The sequence below is a fragment of the Lissotriton vulgaris genome, chromosome 3_1 (genome assembly GCF_964263255.1).
Source record: "Lissotriton vulgaris chromosome 3_1, aLisVul1.2, whole genome shotgun sequence".
In the NCBI taxonomy this organism is placed as follows: domain Eukaryota; kingdom Metazoa; phylum Chordata; class Amphibia; order Caudata; family Salamandridae; genus Lissotriton; species Lissotriton vulgaris.
In genome coordinates, this window is record NC_141689.1 from 888,747,964 (window position 1) to 888,768,150 (window position 20,187).

At 46.2% G+C, this 20,187-nt stretch overlaps 1 protein-coding gene across 1 annotated transcript in view; it reads right to left on the reverse strand.

Annotated features, from left to right (window-relative positions):
• Positions 1–326: 326 nt before the first annotated feature.
• Positions 327–20,187, reverse strand: part of KCNV2 (potassium voltage-gated channel modifier subfamily V member 2) — a 74,882-nt gene continuing 55,021 nt past the window's right edge. The window contains exon 2 of the mRNA XM_086963581.1: positions 327–608. Within this exon, the coding sequence (XP_086819707.1) occupies positions 327–608 (282 nt within the window). The remainder of the gene's footprint in view (positions 609–20,187) is intronic.

The window sequence follows — 20,187 nt, forward strand, 5'->3', positions numbered from 1 at the left end:
ATGTACAAAAAACCAAATAAAGTGCAATACATAGAATATCTATTAATTTCTTAGCAAGCAGCTCAAGGTTCTTATTGACTTGAAGATAAGTTGCTTTGCAAAGCAGTCCAAGGGATTCTGGAGTATAGTTCACAAGCAGACAAGCGCAAATGACTATTACAGCATGACACAGTTAAAAAAAAGTTAGTTTTCATCCAATAATAGATGTGAGGTTAAAGTTGCTCCTGAAATCATATTTTGGAAAAGTCTTGGTCACCAGTAATTTAATAAATGTCTGTAGTGACACTGCTTTCTAATGCAAAGTCTTCACGTGTCACTACATATTATTAGTGTCCGTGACTGGGTGGAGTGTGAGTAGGACCTGCAGCACAGCACTCTGAACACTTCTGCATGGCTCTTCCTGCAAAGTTCACCTTCCCTCTTTCTTTTCTGATCGTTGTATACTCATAGGCCTTGAGTTTGCTGTAATAATCTGAGAATTTATTGTAAAGAATTGAAATGGGCATTCCATTTAAAATAATCCCGAAAGAAATGCACAGGAAAGCAAAGAGTCTGCCAAGGTGTGTTTCTGGGTACGTGTCGCCATAGCCCACAGTAGAGATGCTGACCTGAAAAGGAAACAAATTTGATATGTGTTATTGTTCTAGCAGAATAAATAAAGTGCCTTTAACTTATACCTCACTGTTGAAGTGTACCCTGCAAAGCATAGGGTCGCTCAATTCTGTTTAGTTTCATTCACTTAAAAGGAAAGTCGACTTCCTGCCAAACTGTTTGAAGTGAAAACATACAAATGTCAAGCCCTGATACAAAAGTTTAATAAGTATTTTTTATCTCAAATACTTATTAAACATTGAGGTATTTTCCTAATTAGTTAGTCTAATAAAATGTAATGTCAAGCCTAGCTTAGAATTCGATGTGCACGGATTTGGACATCAGTTCTACCCAAGTGATTTTCTCCTTATATTTACTATATTTTACTTAGAAGTGGCTGTAATGTTTTTCTTCAGTTCGTGTTTAGGTGGAGCCCAGAGCCAGCGCGCATGCGCTGCTCCGCGAGGCATGCTCTTATACGCAATATTTATCCAAGGACCTCCCATCTTTTTGATTGGCTCTTGTTAGTGCCCTGCAGTAAATGCCTCATTTTCATTGGTGGATAAGATTAGTCCCGTCTTTTACTCTTTCAGACCCTCCCAGAAGACTGCCCCTGTTACAAGTCCAGAAACTCTTTGGTTTACTTATGGCAATTTTGGCACACTCCTTTTTAGGTTTTGCCTAGCGGAAGCTGCGCTCTGCGCAGCTTTTCCGCGCAGGCGAAATCCTGTTGAGAAGTGTAGTGTGGCTTGGTTCGGCCCTCGTCGTTGATTGGCTGGCTCCGTAAACGGAGCCTTGCCATTGGACGAGGGGCCTGTCCGTCAATGCCGGACCAGACACGGGGGCGTTCCCGACATTCTTTGGCTTTTGCCGACGTCACGCGAGGCCGGGAACGCCCCCGTGTCTGGTCCGGCATTGCCGGCACTTCTGCGTCTGCGGAGGACGTTGCCTCAAAGGATCCCTGGAGGTAGTGTGTGGCTGCCTTCAATTGAAATCCCTGTTTCCTAAACCGGTTTTACCAGGAAAGCTGCCTGGTTAGCGGCAAACCAAAACAAATGAGGGATCCAGCAGGGCTGCGCAGTGTCACCATGCGAGTGTCCGGGCAGGGCGCTTTGCTGTCCACCGCCTCGCAGCATAGATGCGCCGGAGATTTCATGGAGAGTGGCAGAGCGCTGGTAAGATGGCGGCGGCTGGTGGGTCCTACCGAGTGTAAGGGTCTTCGGCTGGAGTACTGCATGGCTGCGTAGTTAGCCGTGGTAGGCTGAGCCGTTCTGTGCGTCAGCAGGTTTATCTCTCGCCTGGGCCTCGACGGGAGTGGGTTGGGAAGGGCTATCTTAACTACCATCTTATATAATGATGACGGCTCCACTTGGGTTCTTAACTGTAAAGACCATGGTCTACTCGTATCAATTCATGTGAGTGACTGTCGGTTACGTAGTGGAGGGTCGCGTGACTAACGGCTCAGGGGTAGGGTGGTTACGGGAGGCTGTGTGTCGGGCGTGTATGGCTCGCGGGTATGGTGGGTCGTTTAACCGTGATTAAGCGGGGCAGAGGGCCGTACGACTGGCGGCTCCGTGGTATTTAGCGGTACGGAGAATCTTGTGACTACGGGTAGGGCTGGAACGGCAAGTGATGTGACTGGCGGGTTCGGAGGGTAGTGTGGGTACTGAAAGCCGTGACTGGCTGCTCCGGAGTAGGGCGGGTACGGAGTCGTGTGGCTAGAGGCTCCGAAGTAGGGCCAGTAGGGAGGGTCGTGTGGCTGGAGGCTCCGGGGGATTGCGTCGGGTGCGGGGTCGTGTGACCGGGAGTGGAGTTGGAACGGAGGATGGTGAGCCCGGTGGGTATGGGGGTAATGTGACAGGGATGGGGCGAGTACGGGGGTGGTGTGACTGGCGGCTCCGGGGTTTTGCGGCCCGTCCGGTTAGTCGTGTGAATGGCGGGGGGGTAGGGTGGGTGATCATGATGTGGGCGGTGTTGTAAGATGGCGCCGCCGCCATCTTGTGCAGCCCTGGCTCGAAAGGAAGTGACTGGTACACCAGGGCGTTGAGTGTAGGCCGGGGCAACAATCCGAGCACGGACCGTCCGACCTCTGCCTTGGACCAGCGAACACACATGGAGACCGCACTGCAGACTGGATCCTTCTCAAGAGCCTCAAAGGCTCATTAGAACTCGTCGCTGATACCCTGGGCTGACAGAGCCCCTCTCCACCCCCGCCTTGACCCATGTGACTGATGGTGATGGACATGTTCAGGGAGGCCGCCCTTGAGGGTATTGTGGCACGTGTACTGATTCCATCAAATTCCGCCATTGACACTGAAAGGTTGGGTATCGCTCTCAAGAAATATGTTCACTTAACATTTGCCGTTTGCAGGACTCTTAACGTGATCAGGCAATGTTGGGAACTGACTGCATCATCGTAGTAGAAGGTTGCCGATAAGCACAGTGGTGAATCCCAGGCTAGCTACTAAAAAGTACAATTAAAACCAATGACGTGTTCGTTGCCTTCAGAGTCCGGATCCGATAAAACTCTTAAACAAGTTAAGTTCTCTTATGTAGCTTTCAGCACCCACAAAGCATGAATCTTTTCGAAAAATGCAATGTTTAGACGCAGTGTCTCACTTAGTTTGCCTTCCCTTTTGGCTATCTAGGGCGATTAAAGGGAATAGAAACAACGGATATGACTAAAGGTTACTCAATCTGCCATGTTGTATAAAATGTGCACACGCCTTTACTAATTTTTCATGTTTTAAGGACTGATTCTTTAACAATAAAGAAATAAAAACAAATTGGATTTTTGACCTATTAACTGTTTGCGTGTATTATGTAGCTGAATGTGGCTGTCAATGCCAGTTTAATAACAATTTTTTCTTTCTTGGTTCCAGCAGCTCTGGTTTTTCAGGTGTACCTGAAAAGCAGCGTGTAACAGGTCAGGTTGGACGCCATTTGAATCCTGTTGTGCACATAGGGGCAGGGGATTCTTCTGGGAGTATTTTCCATATGGATTATTAAAGGTAAAGCACTCTGCTTTCTCCCCCACTCCATCTCATTAGCACCGGCTCAAGTGTTAATTGCAACTTTTTTCTTTTTTGGTTTAATTAGTTGGAATGTATCGATCCACCATGAGTCGGTGCACAGGTGTGCCGTCATTAAACTACCACTCTGGTAATCTCGTTGAATAATTTAGTAGAAGTTGTCGAGTGCTATTGGAGACACCTTCCATGATTAACGAATTGAGACAGGTAAAAAGAAATCCTCTTTGACCATTCATACTACTGTACAAAAAAAGCTACTGCAAGCTTGCACTTTTCCCCCCCATTGTTTTTAGGCTTCAGTTCTTAAAAAGCAACATGTAAGGTAAGCACGCCCTTCAAAGGCTACATTTATCTGTAGATTAAATAAGCTGCTGGAAGCACGACAGGCTTGAATTAAAACTCCCGAAACCAGCTGAATGATTGAAACCTGCACAACCCCCTCAATTGAAACGATTACTGTCAAATTATGCAGGAATGCGTTCATCTCAGTTTATTATCATTTAAAAATGTCGGCTTTGGATGATCAACTGCATCTTATTTGATATTTTCACAATAAGTTTTTGCCAATTACTTGGCTGTAGAATTACCAATTTTTTCCCGTATAATTGATACTTATTTTAACCATAAAGTTTGTAGATCATAAGGAAAATTTCACCTGGTTATTCAGCCAAACGCTTTATTCGAAAATTAGCAGGTCTCCTTTAGGTCCTTACTAATTTTTTTAGGATATTAAACTGCCACGATGCGATTAACCCCTTTCCCGGACAAGTATGGGTTACATTTTATGAAGTTAGGCACGTCGTACATTTATCTTTTTATTACCATAACCCCTTGAATTGTGCCGCCCCCCCTTCCATAATATCATTGGCAGTGCCAGTGTGCATATAGTATTAGGGCTGCCGTGTTTACCACTACTCCATGACCTGTAGTTAATGGTTTTCTAGCCCGGTCAAGTTGAACTCTCAGTTTAAGCTTTCATTTTGATGGTTGGATGGTCCCACAGTTACCTAGACCTAAATGGTAAGTGGTAATTTCAGTAGTGGGAAAGGCACCCAGTGGTAGGTGTCCGTTTGCAAAGAGCTGCCTGAAGTTACTGCCGATGGTAACCGTTCGAGGTCGGAATGACTTGTCAGGAGTTCATCAACAATATCATTGCTTCACACCAAATCCGCTTGCAAGTGGTAATCATTCTTTGTCAACAAGAAGCCCTGCTTCTAGAAACGTTCAAAGATGGGAGGGAAACCGGCCTGTTTTTGTAATTAACTTCTTCCTTTAAACTATGCAAATACAATGCAACCGCTCTAAACTCAAACCGAGATGCTTAACCATAAATCTTTTATGTGCATCAGCATGAAATAAGCGGTGCTTGACTTTTTGAAAAAATTTAGGTAATTTGACTAGTCCAAGTGAGGAAGTTTTAAAGCATCCAGAAACACTGCTTGCGTTCAGTGCAGAAATCAAGACGGCATACGTGGCTATTTGAGGCGCTGGTATGATAATAAAGTAATCATTATACAGATCAATTTCCACAAAAATATAGCTGTTAATTAGGGGGATCTTTCAGTCAATACCGTACCTTTAACTAGCCACATGCATTTTGATCGAATTTAAAGATATTGGTATGGCATCAATGAACGATTAAACTCCAATTACTATCTGATAGCTGTGTTCTGGTACTGTGGCAGCAATTAATAAAAAATGCACATTTGTGAGCTTCAAAGGGACAAACCTCAAGCGCATGCAGGTTTGAATGTAATCATTTGCCTTGGACTATTCAAAACTGAAGCCATTCAATTGCAGCTGTCACGTCGTATTGGTCTTATCGGGGGGATTGAGTTGAATTTGAAAGTGCCTAGTTTTATAGATATTTTTGGGTTACTTGTATGATGCTCTACGCATACCGTTGCATCCAATCATGGCTGCTCCTGTTTTTTAACATCAGTGAACCAAGATGATGATGTTAGGTAGTGGAAACTGTCCAAACTGGGGTGCAGACAGCCCCTCTCACCTTTCAGCCTGGTACCACTGCACCAGCCGCACTACTTCCCTACTGACCGTTCTCCACTTCAGCCCCGTCTAAATTACAATTCCTGCTTGTGACCCTTTTGCCTGCTTGTGCATGTTTTCGTGACCCTGTTGCCTGCTTGTGCCTCCGTGTGCCCCTATTGCCTGCTTGTGCCTCCGTTTTCGTGCCCCTGTTGCCTGCTTGTGCTGTGTGGGTGTGTGTGGAAGGCTCTGTGTGGGTGTGTGGAGGGCTCTGTGTGGGGAGCTTTGTGTGGCTGTGTGTGTGGGGGGCTCTGTGTGGCTGTGTGTGTGGGGGGCTCTGTGTGGGTGTGTGTGGGGGGGCTCTGTGTGTGTTTGTGTGTGTCATTTGCGAGAGATAAAGCTAGTGGCATTGTAAATGACAATGCCATTTATTTATGTTAAAAAAAACATAAATAAAAATAATGTCAAGAGCAATGTCAATAGCTCTAACTTTAACAAAGGCAAAACCATTGCATTGTAAATGCTTGTTTTCTTTAGTCAGGCATACCCTGCTCAGCTTTGTCCTGCCACTGCCCCCAGTCAAGCTCCTCTGCTGACAGCCGTTCTCGGCACACCACCGCAGGCCTCTGGAAAGATCTTCCTCGTTATCAGACCCACTTTAAGCAGACCACCATTCCCTAGTATTTGGAAGGCAGTTTTACCAACGTCAGGATATGATCTAGGTTCCCCAGGTCTGAAGTTGGCGGCACTGGTTAGGCCACAGCCTCTTTCCTGACAAATATAGAGCAATATATATGTGCGAAAAGTAACATCTCCCTTCATACCTTACAAATTACGAAATCACATTACTTTGACATTTTACTCATGGCGCTGACATCTTTCACTAACTTTGCACTTCATTGCAGAAAGTCGTCCGTCCTTTATCCTTTTAGCACAATGGCGGACGTTCTAAACGCCAGCGCAGATGCTAAAAAGGAACTACAGCCAATATCCTCAGGGTGAATGACCCTTTTCGGGTCTCACTCCACGAATGACATTCTATTACCTTTGGCTTCTCCTTGCACATTGTGGGGAGCACCATTTATCCTTGCTCACACCTGGGCAAAAGAAACTAAAGCAGTCTTCCACGCTCCTTGTACGTGAGGGCTGAACAGAGCACTTTTAGGCATCTATTGCAGGCTTCTTTAAACGCCCCGCTTCTCTTCTCTCCCCGCAGGGTGTTTGTCGTTTTTAATCCACAGAAATAATTTACCCTCCCGGTGCGCAGACCCCAAGCAGCAGACACACGGCTACACAGTCGACAACCACCCACAGTGAGCAGTAAATATTCAATTACCTTAGTGGGTTTTTTCATTTGCTTATTTTAACCTTTATTGAGTTTTAATACTCATCTTTGTTTTACATTTACCAAGTGTTCACATTCTGCAGTTTCAGATTTTCAATTATTGCACCACATTCTATTATTGTTTTAGCTCTTGGATTCTCTGTTCAGATTTTTTTGCTTTGCCTTTTAGATTTTCAGAGTCCCTCTATGGTCCTGTGGTTTCTTCCCTCTAAAACTCTCCTTTGTCCACACTTTGTGTCCGCTTTTGATGGGCCTTTCCCCTCTTTGCGTTTCAATTCTGTATGTATTCATGGATCGTTTGCGTGGTTGCCGTGTGCAGTTTCTTACTATGTGCAGGAATCCTTCTAACTGGAGTTGTGGAATCTTTCATAAAGTTTGAGATAAAAACACTATGGGCCAGATGTATGACCCACGAATTTGCGAGTTGCAAATTGCATTGCATTTGCGACTTGCAAATTGTGATGACCAACAGTGCCTGAGACACTGTTTGCAATTCCCAATGGGGTTGCAAATTGCATGCCTCATGCATATTAATGAAGTTGTTGCAATTTGCGACCCATCGGGAATGGCTAGCACTCTAAGGGATGGTGGCCTGTTGGGGAGAGCAGACCACCATGTCTGGGACTGCTTTTAAATAAAGTAGATTGTTTTATTTTTAAATGCAGCGTGTTTTTCTTAAAGGAAAACGAGATGCATTCCCTGGGACCACTGCCTGCCCTTAAAAAATATTTTGAGAGCCACTCACAAAGGGGAAGGCGTCACTTGGGGACCCCTTCCCGTTTGCTAGTGGTGTACCGCCCTTCTGTGAAGGGTGATAATCTGCGACTGTTTTGCGACCACAACTGCAGTTGCAAAACAGTCAGACATAGCTTCAGGAGTCGCTATTAGGAAGTGATGCCCTTGGCAAACACATTCCTAATAGCAAGTAGGTAATCCTATTTTGAGAGTCGCAAATTGATTTGCGGCTAGCAAAATAGGATTAGTATATGGGTCACACGTTTTTTGCGGTCGCAAACGGGTCTAAAAACCCATTTGCGCCCGCAAAAATCATTACTACATCTGACCACAAGTACCTAGTACTGATCATCAGTTAGTTTACAAACTTCCTTTCATATTACTGAATGGGAAACCTATAAATATCAGAAATTACAACCATTTGTGCAATACGAATCTCTACTACAACTTAATGCAGACAGGGTAGAAAGGCACAGGGAACCCACACCAAAGAGTAGGGACACATACATGGGGCATAAGGGTATGGATGAATTGACACTGACAATTATAAACACAGGGCAGAAAGATAGAAACTGGAACTCAGAGAGACCAAAAACAGGGTGAAATGCTTAAAAAATGAATTTGACCTTGTGTAATGTAACTTGTGTTTATGTCACATGCACAAAGACTCAATGCAAATGCACTGTTATAATTAAAGGCAGTGTTTACCTTCAAAGACCTACGGCATTTCAGTAACAGCTTCAACTTGAGCTCTCAGCTCATGTGCTCACTACACGCTCGGCATGCAAAACACCGTTTAGTGTAGTGTTCACACAACACATTTCATTATCATTTGTCGCGTGTTCAGCGACGCATACCACGTCAAGGCGCAACAACAAAGAGCGTAAAACTGGAGGCTTTCTGATACACAGAATATATGCGCATCAAGTGCTCTTGATCACCAGGACTTTTTAAGGGTGTGTACAGTGTGTTCTACTTATGCAGGCAATACATAACTCCAAAATCTGTGGAACTATTTTAAAGATATTGAAATACGCCTTTCTCGGCGCAAACACTATCTGGTGTGCATATTTTTCTGAATTCAGCTGTAGACCTTATCTTTCGCCCAAGTTGAATAATTATTTGAATGACCTTTGACTTTTCGTGCAATATGCTGGTGTGTGTGGTTACAGTCTGAAGTGAAGAGAGTACGGGTGTCGGGGGTTGTGACGGGTGCATGGAATTTGAAGGAAGCCAGGCAAGGCAAGCCATAGCACATTTTGAACTTTGTCCGATCATTTTAATTTATGGTACAAAAGGGGGTGGTGATGGACGGAGCATCTGAATCAATCAAACACTCACACCCAGTCAAAAGAACTGGGTTTAATCCATCACCGTTCTTTAGCCCACTATGCCACCCCAGTTCAGACATGGCTATATGCAAATCAGTATGATCCTGTGCCTCATGGGAACAGTCCAGCCCAAACTGCCAAGCCATGTCTTCCCTGGACCGGAAACAAGCTTTCGAGGACCCGTTTCTGGAATTCCAGTCGTCTTCAGCCCGGTTTACTTGAATCCAGTGGCAAAGTGAGCGAGGGACTTACGTCTGAGCATACCCTGCCACACTTATGGCGGCCAAAAGCGGTACAAAAGGGGGTGGTGATGGACGGAGCATCTGAATCAATCAAACACTCACACCCAGTCAAAAGATCTGGGTTTAATCCATCACCGTTCTTTAGCCCACTCTGCCTCCCCAGTTCAGACATGGCTATATGCAAATCAGTCTGACCCTGTGCCTCATGGGAACAGTCCAGCCTGAACTGCCAAGCCATGTCTTCCCTGGACGGGAAACAAGCTTCCGAGGACCGGTTTCTGGCATTCCAGCCGTCTTCAGCCAGGCTTACTTGAATACAGTGGCAAAGTGAGCAAGGGATTCATGTCTGAGCATACCCTACCACACTTATGGCGGCCAAAAGCAGTACAAAAGGGGGTGGTGATGGACGGAGCATCTGAATCAATCCAACACTCACACCCAGTCAAAAGATCTGGGTTCAATCCATCACCGTTCTTTAGCCCACTCTGCCACCCCAGTTCAGACATGGCTATATGCAAATCAGTCTGACCCTGTGCCTCATGGGAACAGTCCAGCCCGAACTGCCAAGCCATGTCTTCCCTGGACCGGAAACAAGCTTCAGAGGACTGGTTTCTGGCATTCCAGCCATCTTCAGCCCGGCTTGCTTGAATCCAGTGGCAAAGTGAGCAAGGGACTCACGTCTGAGCATGCCCTGCCACACTTATGGCGGCCAAAAGCGGTACAAAAGGGGGTGGTGATGGACGGAGCATCTGAATCAATCAAACACTCACACCCATTCAAAAGATCTGGGTTTAATCCATAACCGTTCTTTCGCCCACTCTGCCACCCCAGTTCAGACATGGCTATATGCAAATCAGTCTGACCCTGTGCCTCATGGGAACAGTCCAGCCCGAACTGCCAAGCCATGTCTTCCTTGGACCGGAAACAAGCTTCCGAGGACCGGTTTCTGGCATTCCAACCGTCTTAAGCCCGGCTTGCTTGAATCCAGTGGCAAAGTGAGCAAGGGACTCACGTCTGAGCATACCCTGCCACACTTATGACGGCCAAAAGCGGTACAAAAGGGGGTGGTGATGGACGGAGCATCTGAATCAATCAAACACTCACACCCAGTCAAAAGATCTGGGTTTAATCCATCACCGTTCTTTAGCCCACTCTGCCTCTCCAGTTCAGACATGGCTATATGCAAATCAGTCTGACCCTGTGCCTCATGGGAACAGTCCAGCCCGAACTGCCAAGCCATGTCTTCCCTGGACGGGAAACAAGCTTCCGAGGACCGGTTTCTGGCATTCCAGCCGTCTTCAGCCAGGCTTACTTGAATACAGTGGCAAAGTGAGCAAGGGATTCATGTCTGAGCATACCCTACCACACTTATGGCGGCCAAAAGCAGTACAAAAGGGGGTGGTGATGGACGGAGCATCTGAATCAATCCAACACTCACACCCAGTCAAAAGATCTGGGTTCAATCCATCACCATTCTTTAGCCCACTCTGCCACCCCAGTTCAGACATGGCTATATGCAAATCATTCTGACTCTGTGCCTCATGGGAACAGTCCAGCCCGAACTGCCAAGCCATGTCTTCCCTGGACCGGAAACAAGCTTCAGAGGACTGGTTTCTGGCATTCCAGCCATCTTCAGCCCGGCTTGCTTGAATCCAGTGGCAAAGTGATCAAGGGACTCACGTCTGAGCATGCCCTGCCACACTTATGGCGGCCAAAAGCGGTACAAAAGGGGGTGGTGATGGACGGAGCATCTGAATCAATCAAACACTCACACCCATTCAAAAGATCTGGGTTTAATCCATAACCGTTCTTTCGCCCACTCTGCCACCCCAGTTCAGACATGGCTATATGCAAATCAGTCTGACCCTGTGCCTCATGGGAACAGTCCAGCCCGAACTGCCAAGCCATGTCTTCCCTGGACCGGAAACAAGCTTCCGAGGACCGGTTTCTGGCATTCCAACCGTCTTCAGCCCGGCTTGCTTGAATCCAGTGGCAAAGTGAGCAAGGGACTCACGTCTGAGCATACCCTGCCACACTTATGGCGGCCAAAAGCGGTACAAAAGGGGGTGGTGATGGACGGAGCATCTGAATCAATCAAACACTCACAATGTGGTTTTTGCATTTGTCACCCAGAGTGGGATGGGTATGCTCAGACGTCAGTCCCATGCTCTCCAAACATCTGGATTCAAGCAAGCCGGGCTGAAGACGGCTCGAATGTCAGAAGCGGGTCCTCGGAAGCTTGTTTCCGGTCCAGGGAAGGCATGGCTTGGCAGTTCGGACTGGACTGTTCCCATGAGGCACAGGGTCAGACTGATTTGCATATGGCCATGTCTGAACTGGGGTGGTGTGGAGTGCAAAAAAATTATGGATTTAGGCCAGATCTCTGTACTGGGGTGAATGGATGACATTGTTCTGCATTCTGTCCATCAACTGTGGTTTTTGCATTTGTCACCCCGAGTGGGATGGGTATGCTCAGACGTGAGTCCCATGCTCTCCACACCACTGGATTCAAGCAAGCCGGGCTGAAGACGGCTGGAATGCCAGAAACCGGTCCTCGGAAGCTTGTTTCCGGTCCAGGGAAGGCATGGCTTGGCAGTTCGGGCTGGACTGTTCCCATGAGGCACAGGGTCAGACTGATTTGCATATGGCCATGTCTGAACTGGGGTGGTGTGGAGTGCAAAAAAACAATGGATTTAGGCCCAGATCTCTATACTGGGGTGAATGTATGACATTGTTCTGCATTCTGTCCATCAACTGTGGTTTTTGCATTTTAATTTATGCCTATGACTTCAGGGCTAGGCACAAACTTACTTGCTTGAATTTACTTGGTGATGGCCCTCCTGGGGCCGGCAAGAGCAGCTGCAGTTCCTCATTCGCGTCGGCCAGATGCCTGGTTTGTTCTCACATCATGCTCGCGCGGGCCGGCTCTGCTGCAGTCAGGGGTCATGGTGCTCCCTCTGAGGCCTCGAATGACCTACCAGAGTCACTCAGGTCGATGCTCTGCCCATCCTGCCGGTCCAACACTGCCGGGTTAATTATAATAAATTATTGCTTCGCCCCCCTGCGCAGGCAGCCGGCAGCAGCGCATGCCACTCAGACGCCTTGCGGTCGGACCGACACACAACACAACTCCAGTCGAGTCCGGCCCGTCCCTGTCGCTTCTCCTACCTCACGTCCTGTTACAGGACCACATCCAAACCCCACCCCATGGCGCCACAGAGCCGCCTGTAACGCATCTGCTGCGGCCCGGGCCAAGCGTACGGTACACAGGTGTCAGAGGCGTTGTTTCAGCACTGTCAGAAGTCAGTGGCAAAAATGTGTGACAATGCATTTCAGTGGGGTGATGTGGAAACACCACACTGAAATGTGTTAGCGTCACGCTGGATGCGTGATACTTGGCAGAACTACTGATATACATTCCGGTATGTTGCCTTTGCATAGTAACCTGCAATGAGGCACAAGCTTTAGAAATCTTTTTTTCTGGAGAATATATTAAAACAGCAACAACTTATCACTGGCTGAGCACAGCGGAAACAATTTGTCGACAGCATGCAGGAAGGATTTTACAATTTCATAATAAAATACAATTGCAGGAGGTGCCTCTGTCATTCTCTAAGCACAGCAAACCTTGATTCCGATAAAACTAGCAAAGTCACAGAAGGAGAAATACCCTTTCAGAACAGAGAGCCCTTACTCAAACTGCCCGAACAATCTCTTTTCCAATTATCTGGTTAATTTCTAAATGCTTTAGCTGCAGTGGGAGGCAAGAAGTCTCCTTGCTAAAGCCGAAAGTGAATGAACAGACAGTCCACTGTGGACTGCCTGTTCCTTCGTGTTTGGTTTCATAGCAGAGGAGACTCCTTGCCTCTCACTACAGCTGAATCATTTCAGCCCTAGGAATTTAACCCCCTCCTGTTCCCAGAATGGAGACCACGTTTCTTTTAAAATTACACAGGCAGGAGCACAAAGTCCACAGGGCTAAAATGGCTTCAAGTTGCCAAAAGTAAATACTATGTGTGGTTTAAAGAGCCTGCAAATTGCTTGTCTTGATTCTAAATACAGGTTATAGATAAAGAAGTTTGTATTAATTTGTAATGCGACTTTTCTGTCTTTGTTCCCTTTAATTACCAGTCAAGGATCATGCAGGCAGCCCTAAAACAAAATTAAAAGTGCTTTCTATTTATATTTGCTGTTCAAAGTACGCACAGAAAAGTACTGAAAATACAGCTTCAGGTGACTGCTTATTTGTGTACCGCCTGGGACATCAAAATAATGAGCTGGCAACCCTAATCATAAAACTGAAAGTTTGTTGCAAGATCAGCACATTATTTATTTCCTCCACCCTCAATCCCTGGTTAATGCCATAATAGCAATAGTTTAACTTGTATCTGAAACCCTTCACCGCTATCAATAACATGCTGGGTTACCTCAAGTGTCTGGGAATGCACCCTGCATTCAGACAGCTCTCTCCTCATTCTCGCCCTTCACTTTCACACTCACCCTGCACTCACAGCGATCACAATGCCCTCACATTGATTCCCATGCAATCAAAGCATTCACCAGCTCAACCTGCACTCACAGTGATCACTCTGCACTCACAATGCACTTGCGCTGTTCGCCCTGTACCTCACCCTGCAGTCACACAAGCACACTACTCAACCTGCACTCATGTGATACTTCACTCATCTGTCCCCCACACTGCTCAATCTGCAATGTCACTCAAGCAAGCCCATTACTAACCAGTCATTTATTCATCCGACTCTGCACTTACATCCGCACCCAAATTCATATGGTCACCTCACTCACCCTGCAGTCACTCCTCTCACACTGATGCATCACTCACTGTGCACTCACATGGGCACTCCTGCCACCCAAACAGCGCAGAGGGATAATGTGCCTGCTACAAAGAACAGGTACCATGCAGATAAAAGAACTGAGTCTGAGTAAACTATGAGTAGTGCTATAAAAAAGTGAAATGTTTGTCAGAAAGGTGCTATAGAGAATGAGGTGCCCGGTTGGAGAGTGGTAGTGAGGGAATTCATGGATAAGGAGGAAATGGGGGAGGGGGTGCCAAAAATACTATTGCACTGTAAGCCACCAGTGCTATGCCCATCCTTGGCTGAGCGTGTTAGCCCCCCGCCACACCCCCCCCCCCCACAAAGTTTGGGTCTAGTTGCGCCCGTGTACACAAGTATGGGAATGTCGTGCCCGATCAAGTTTTCGTCCTAAAGTACAAAAGTACACATTTACATGCACTGCAATCCAGCCTTTCAGGTGGCTCCTTGATAGAGACTGATGGCATGGAATAATTTCCAAACAAATTCTTGTGAATGTTGTTTTTTATCATTTCATTTGAATGTGATTGATGTGGGAGAGTCTATTACTATTTGCAGAGAAATGTGTTTGTTTCATGCAACAACCATAAAAAAGTTTTTTTAGATCAAAATGAGCCCTCACAAATGAGAAAGTGGAGGATTTCACAGATATTATTTGTTGTAAATTTAGTGAATGTGGAGAACAGCCTGAAGATGGCAGTATGAAAAATCCATCCACAGATTGACAGTCTCTGTAGTGAAAAATAGGCACACCTTTCACATTAATGTTGTTGGGGGTGTTATTGTCAATCTATGTCTTGTGTAAAATAAAGCAGCCTAGTAAAAACAATGTGCACACGTTTTAGCTTGGAAAATAGTTTTTGAGCTGTTTAAAAAGCCTCTGTCATTTAACCACACCCACTCACAATCCTGCAGTTTACTAAACACTCTTATTGTGTTGAACATTATTTGCCAGATATGGACCGGGATATGCGGGTGGCGGTCGAATATGTAGTGTACCAGAGTCCAGAAATTTCTGTCGGGTGGTGGGGGGGCCCCGACATCTAAAAAAAAATTTGCTTGGGGGGGTCAACCTACAAAAGTTTAAAGACCTCTGGTCTAGAGGTAGGATTTTTAACTCTCTGGAGCAAGGACTCAGCCAATGTCTTAATAAGAATTTGAAATCCAATTTGACTGCTACCCATGTATAACCTGCTGCACAATATTGTACAGGAAATGTTTCTGGTAACGAACAGTCCTACAAGATTAGTTCAGGGACACAATGCAACACAAAACCCTCTTTCATTATTGAATAACATCTCAAACCAGGTTAGCGGGTTCCTAAAATCCTAAGCTATTTCTAGGTGCTATGCTAAATTTGAGCAGAAGCCGCAAATAGCAAGCCCGTGTTTCCTAGTTCATTTTAATGGATGACCCAATATACCTGTTTCCACTAGAAATACAGCAACTTAGCTATTTCTACCACAGCGTTCGCCAGAAATGACAAACAGTGCTAAGCTGAAGGCCACTTCTCTGTACTGCTCCTGTCAGTGCCCCTGACTGGGGCGGTCTGGCGCCGCAAACCGGTGTGACCTCTGGCTTGATAGTCCTAGCGCAAAGTCCCTCTAGCTAACAGTCAGATACCTGGGTTTTTATAGTATCACCAACATTATAAAACAAAGCTGCACTTGCAGACACTTAAATATAAATAAGAGTAAACATTCTGGTGATAAAAGCGTCATCTCGATTCACATATTGATTTAATTTTCAACTATAAATAAAACAAAAAAAATGTCAGCTACCACAATGTGCAGCCATACATAAAACAATAATATATGTCAGCCAAGGAAGTTATCAAACATAATGACAGCATTTCTGTGTGTGTCTAAGATCTTTATACTTTCTAAAAAGAGATAAAATACTCTTAAAGCAGGCATTAGATAAAAATAGGAGAAACAGAAGGGGAAGTGTCAGTGTTCACAACAGTACCACTACAGTTGGTGGAAAAGATGAAAGAGATGGAGCTACATAGGTGGTGTAGTGAATTAATTGTTTGCAGACAACCACCAGTGCTTCTTTCCATGCCTTCTGCCTTATAGGTGAATGTGGCATTATTGAACAGTTTTCTATAGCGCGAACATGACCCTTGGGTATCAGAGCGCTTAACAACAAAAGGGGCAGATTATAAAACACAACATATAAATATACAATATGACTGTTAGGAAATTGGTTAAGAAAATTTCCATACAGGATCGATATTTGTTTCAACATGAATATACAATACTGTGCGATTTGTTAGTGACTGATTCATATATATAGATAGATTGGCTCTTTCCGTGAAATGAATGATTTTAGTGACTCTTCATCAGGTCACTATCTTCTCCAGACCCAGGGTTGGCATCATTGTCATCATATCGTTGGAGTATTTCTATATATTTCCCTAGTTTTTATCTAACAATGATCATCACAGTGCCAAGTCTTAGATGGTGGATAGTCTTGCCTATGGAAGGAACTTACTCATAAGAAAGATCTTAGTTTCCCTCTTAAATGTTGTAATGTTTGTGATTTTTCTGAGGCTCGGTGGAAGAGAGTTCCATATTCTTGGAGCCGCTCCTGAGAACGTCTTCTCATAGGTTTTTTTCTTCCTGAAGATAGGTGGTCTCAGCAACAGATCTTTGGCACTCCTGGCAGGTCTGTTTCTTCCTGAGATTTCTATTTTCTGGGCGAGGTATTTCAGTGTGTTGTAATGAATCGGTTTGTGGGTGATACATGCCATTTTTAGCTGTATTCTCGCTTCGTAAGGTAGCCAGTTTAAAGCTTTCAGGTGAGGGGAGATATGGTCAAATTTCCTCGAACCTGTTATTAGTCTTGCCGCTGCATTGAGGCATACTTTTAATGGTGCTGTGGAGATTTTTGGTAGTCCTGCTAGCGTTGTACATCCATATTCGATCCTTGAGATAACCAGTGATTGTACTGCTAGTTTTAGATCCGTCTCCGCTAAAAATGGTTTCATTTTTCTCAAATAGTTCAGATGAAAACGGGTGTTTTTTGCCATTGCTTTAATGTGGGATTTCATCTCTCTCAGGTTCTCATCCAGTGTGATTCCAAGTGATTTTGCTGTTTCAACTAGTGTGGGGGTGCAATTTAACGCTGTTATAATTTTGGACCATTCCCTCACTTCTGACTGGTTCTTTTGAGGCGAGATATGTAAGAATTCTGTTTTATTTGCGTTTAACTTGAGATGATTGATAGTTAGCCATTTTAGTGTCTTTTTGAGGGCCTTATTCATTAAGGTAATGTTTTCCAGGGACACGATATTGATGTATAACTGCGTGTCATCCGCGTACATGTGGTAAGATATTTTGTCATTTCTCAGAATTTCTGTGAGGGGTGTAGGAGAGTAGGGTCTGCTATCCTATGGTTACCCCAAATTTTTGCTTTTTGCTTCACTGGTTTATGACTTAATGTGGCTGTGGGCCTGCTAATCAGACCCACAGCCTGCTGTTCTCTCTCTAAATTACAGCCAATGCACCCTAGGTGCATTACGAATTGGAACTAGCTCACCTTATTGGCCCCTGTAACAGTGTACCCTAGGTACCCAGGGCATAGGTGTTTCCAAGGCCTACCAGGGGCTGCAGCATGTATTGTGCCACCCCTGGCCTGGCCTCCATATTTGACACAACTGGCTGATCACTCAGCTGGGGTAAGTTGGTGTAATCACCTCTTACTTAGATATAGTATCCCTATATCTAACCTTAAACTGGACACATATGTTCCTATCAGCCACTCCTATGGAAGGCCTCATCAATCCTGGAGGCAGAGTGCTTGGGAATATGTGAGATGGTGCTCTAGCATGAGCTGAGCCTGTCTGCAGCTGTCGGGAACCACTCCCTAAGCTGTTCCGGGATATTGCCATACCATATACTCTTAAGTGCTTTATAATCCTCGCGGTTATATACTATCTTTGGTTTGGCATTATCAAAACATGTCGAGTAAGGTGTCATACGAATTTGAATACTATCCCCTCGACAGTTCTGTCGACGGGGATAGCATTCCACCCTTCTAGAGGGACACGACATGTATGTAGCCTTAACCCCGGTTAAAGTTAACCAGAGCCTCAGCATCACAAAATGGATGCTGCCACCACAGACACAAGTCTGACCTCCTGCTGCTGGGAGTCCTTCCAGCGAGGGAGGCTTGGACAAAGGGTTTCCTGCCTTGGGAGGTGCGAGCACCACCCCAGACAGGGTTTTGTGTATTGGATAGGACAGCACTGAATAGATTGAGACATGCCCGGGGCACACAAGGCGTCCCCGCGCATAAGCCAGTCCAAACCGGTCCTGGGACTTTCCAGACCCAGGCCTGGCGAGGAGCTGGACAAAGGAAAGGGGGTGTAACCACCCCCCTTCCTGGTCCCACCCAGAGGAGGGACCTAGTAGGTGATCCACCCCTCAGATTGGGAATAAGAGTGGGAGCAGTGCCATTGCACGGCAGATCATCCTGAAATCAACTTTAAACAAAGAAGAAGACTGGACTTCGACATTCTGCTGCACAGAAGACTGACGAGAATCTCCCTTGTGGCCTAGGAGTTGCCACCCTGTGAATACAGGTACCAACCAGCGAATCGACGTCTGCTTTGCCGCCGCCTCCCGCCGGAGCCCGAGCCCAGAGCCTGACAAGACCCAGACTCCCAGACTTCTCACAGCCCGATCCACAGTCCCTGCAAAGAAGGGACCCGTGGAGGCACCGAGAGATGTGGGACCGGACTTCTTGGAAGACACATGAAGACCTGACTCCGCAGCATCAGAGGCATCCTCGACGATGTGCTTTGAACTGAGAACCACCACCACCGAGCAGCCCTTGCACCGAAGATCAGCCCCCCAGCATCTCCACGATCTGCGTGGGGCCCTTTTGCATTGTGCCACTCGACGCGCCATCCCGGCCACTAGCCACGTGGTCAGCGGCCATCTTGGCAATGAAACCGAAGAACTACACTGCGGGTCTGGTTGCTCCAGACTTGCCCTAGCTCCTGTAAAAAGGAGCACCCGCTCTGACCTTGCTGGTCCGAGTGATAAGCCTTTTTCGACTCCTGCGTGGCTTGCATTAGCCAAGGGCTGTTTGCTCCGATCAAGTTGCCGACACCGCCAACAGTGAGAAGCCTACGTGGGACAGCTCTTGACCGACTCCTGAACGTCCTCGACCCCTGGTGTCCACGTGGCTGCAGAGAGAAGCTATACCCGACATCGCCCGGTTCCAACCTGGTTCCACGGTAGTCACTGGCTAGTGACTTTGAACATTGTCCCCTCTGCTTTCAGGTCTTCACATCTTCAGATCCACCCTTGGATCCACCAGAACTCTTCACATCGAGTCGCCTGCAGCATCTTCAGCTCCAAGCACCATCGACCAGCGTGACGAAACCCGACACTACTTCGACCCTATGCACCCGCTTCCTGTGGGTGAGGTAACTCAGCTCCGCCGGTGTTCCTACACTGGTACACATCTCTAGGGCCTGTGTCTCAAGTTTCAGCTTTCTAGGTCACTCGGAAGGTTCCGAACTAACTAACTTTGTACTTTTTACGCACCCTAGACTTTGCATTGGTGAGTGCGTGCACTTTAAACACTGCACCCGAGTCCCGCGGGCCTTTCCCGACTTAGTCACTGCTAGTCCCGAACAGCTCCAGCGATTCCCAAGGCCCTAGGCCTGTACCCTTCTAGATTGATATCTCTTATACCACTTTCTTAGTATATGGTTTAGGTGGCCCCTAGGGCTCATCCATATTGTGCAACTTTTGTGTATTTTAAACTGTCTTGTGTTTAACGCTTGTGCTTCTGTGCTCATAAAGAGTCCAGGGGATACTTTTAGTTAATAAATCTATATATATTTTCAATATATATCGGTGTGGTGTCCTTTCATTTGGTATTCAAGGGGGTTGTGTATGGTAATACAGCTGGCTTCACATGCTTTTCAGAGTTTAGCCTAAGACTGCTTTGTCCACGTTACCACTAGGATAACTGGTCTATAAGGTTGACTTACAACCAATCATCATAAGGGTTGCTTGGCATGGTACAAAGTGATCACTAGAATTAGTGAGCATTATATACCAGGCCAAC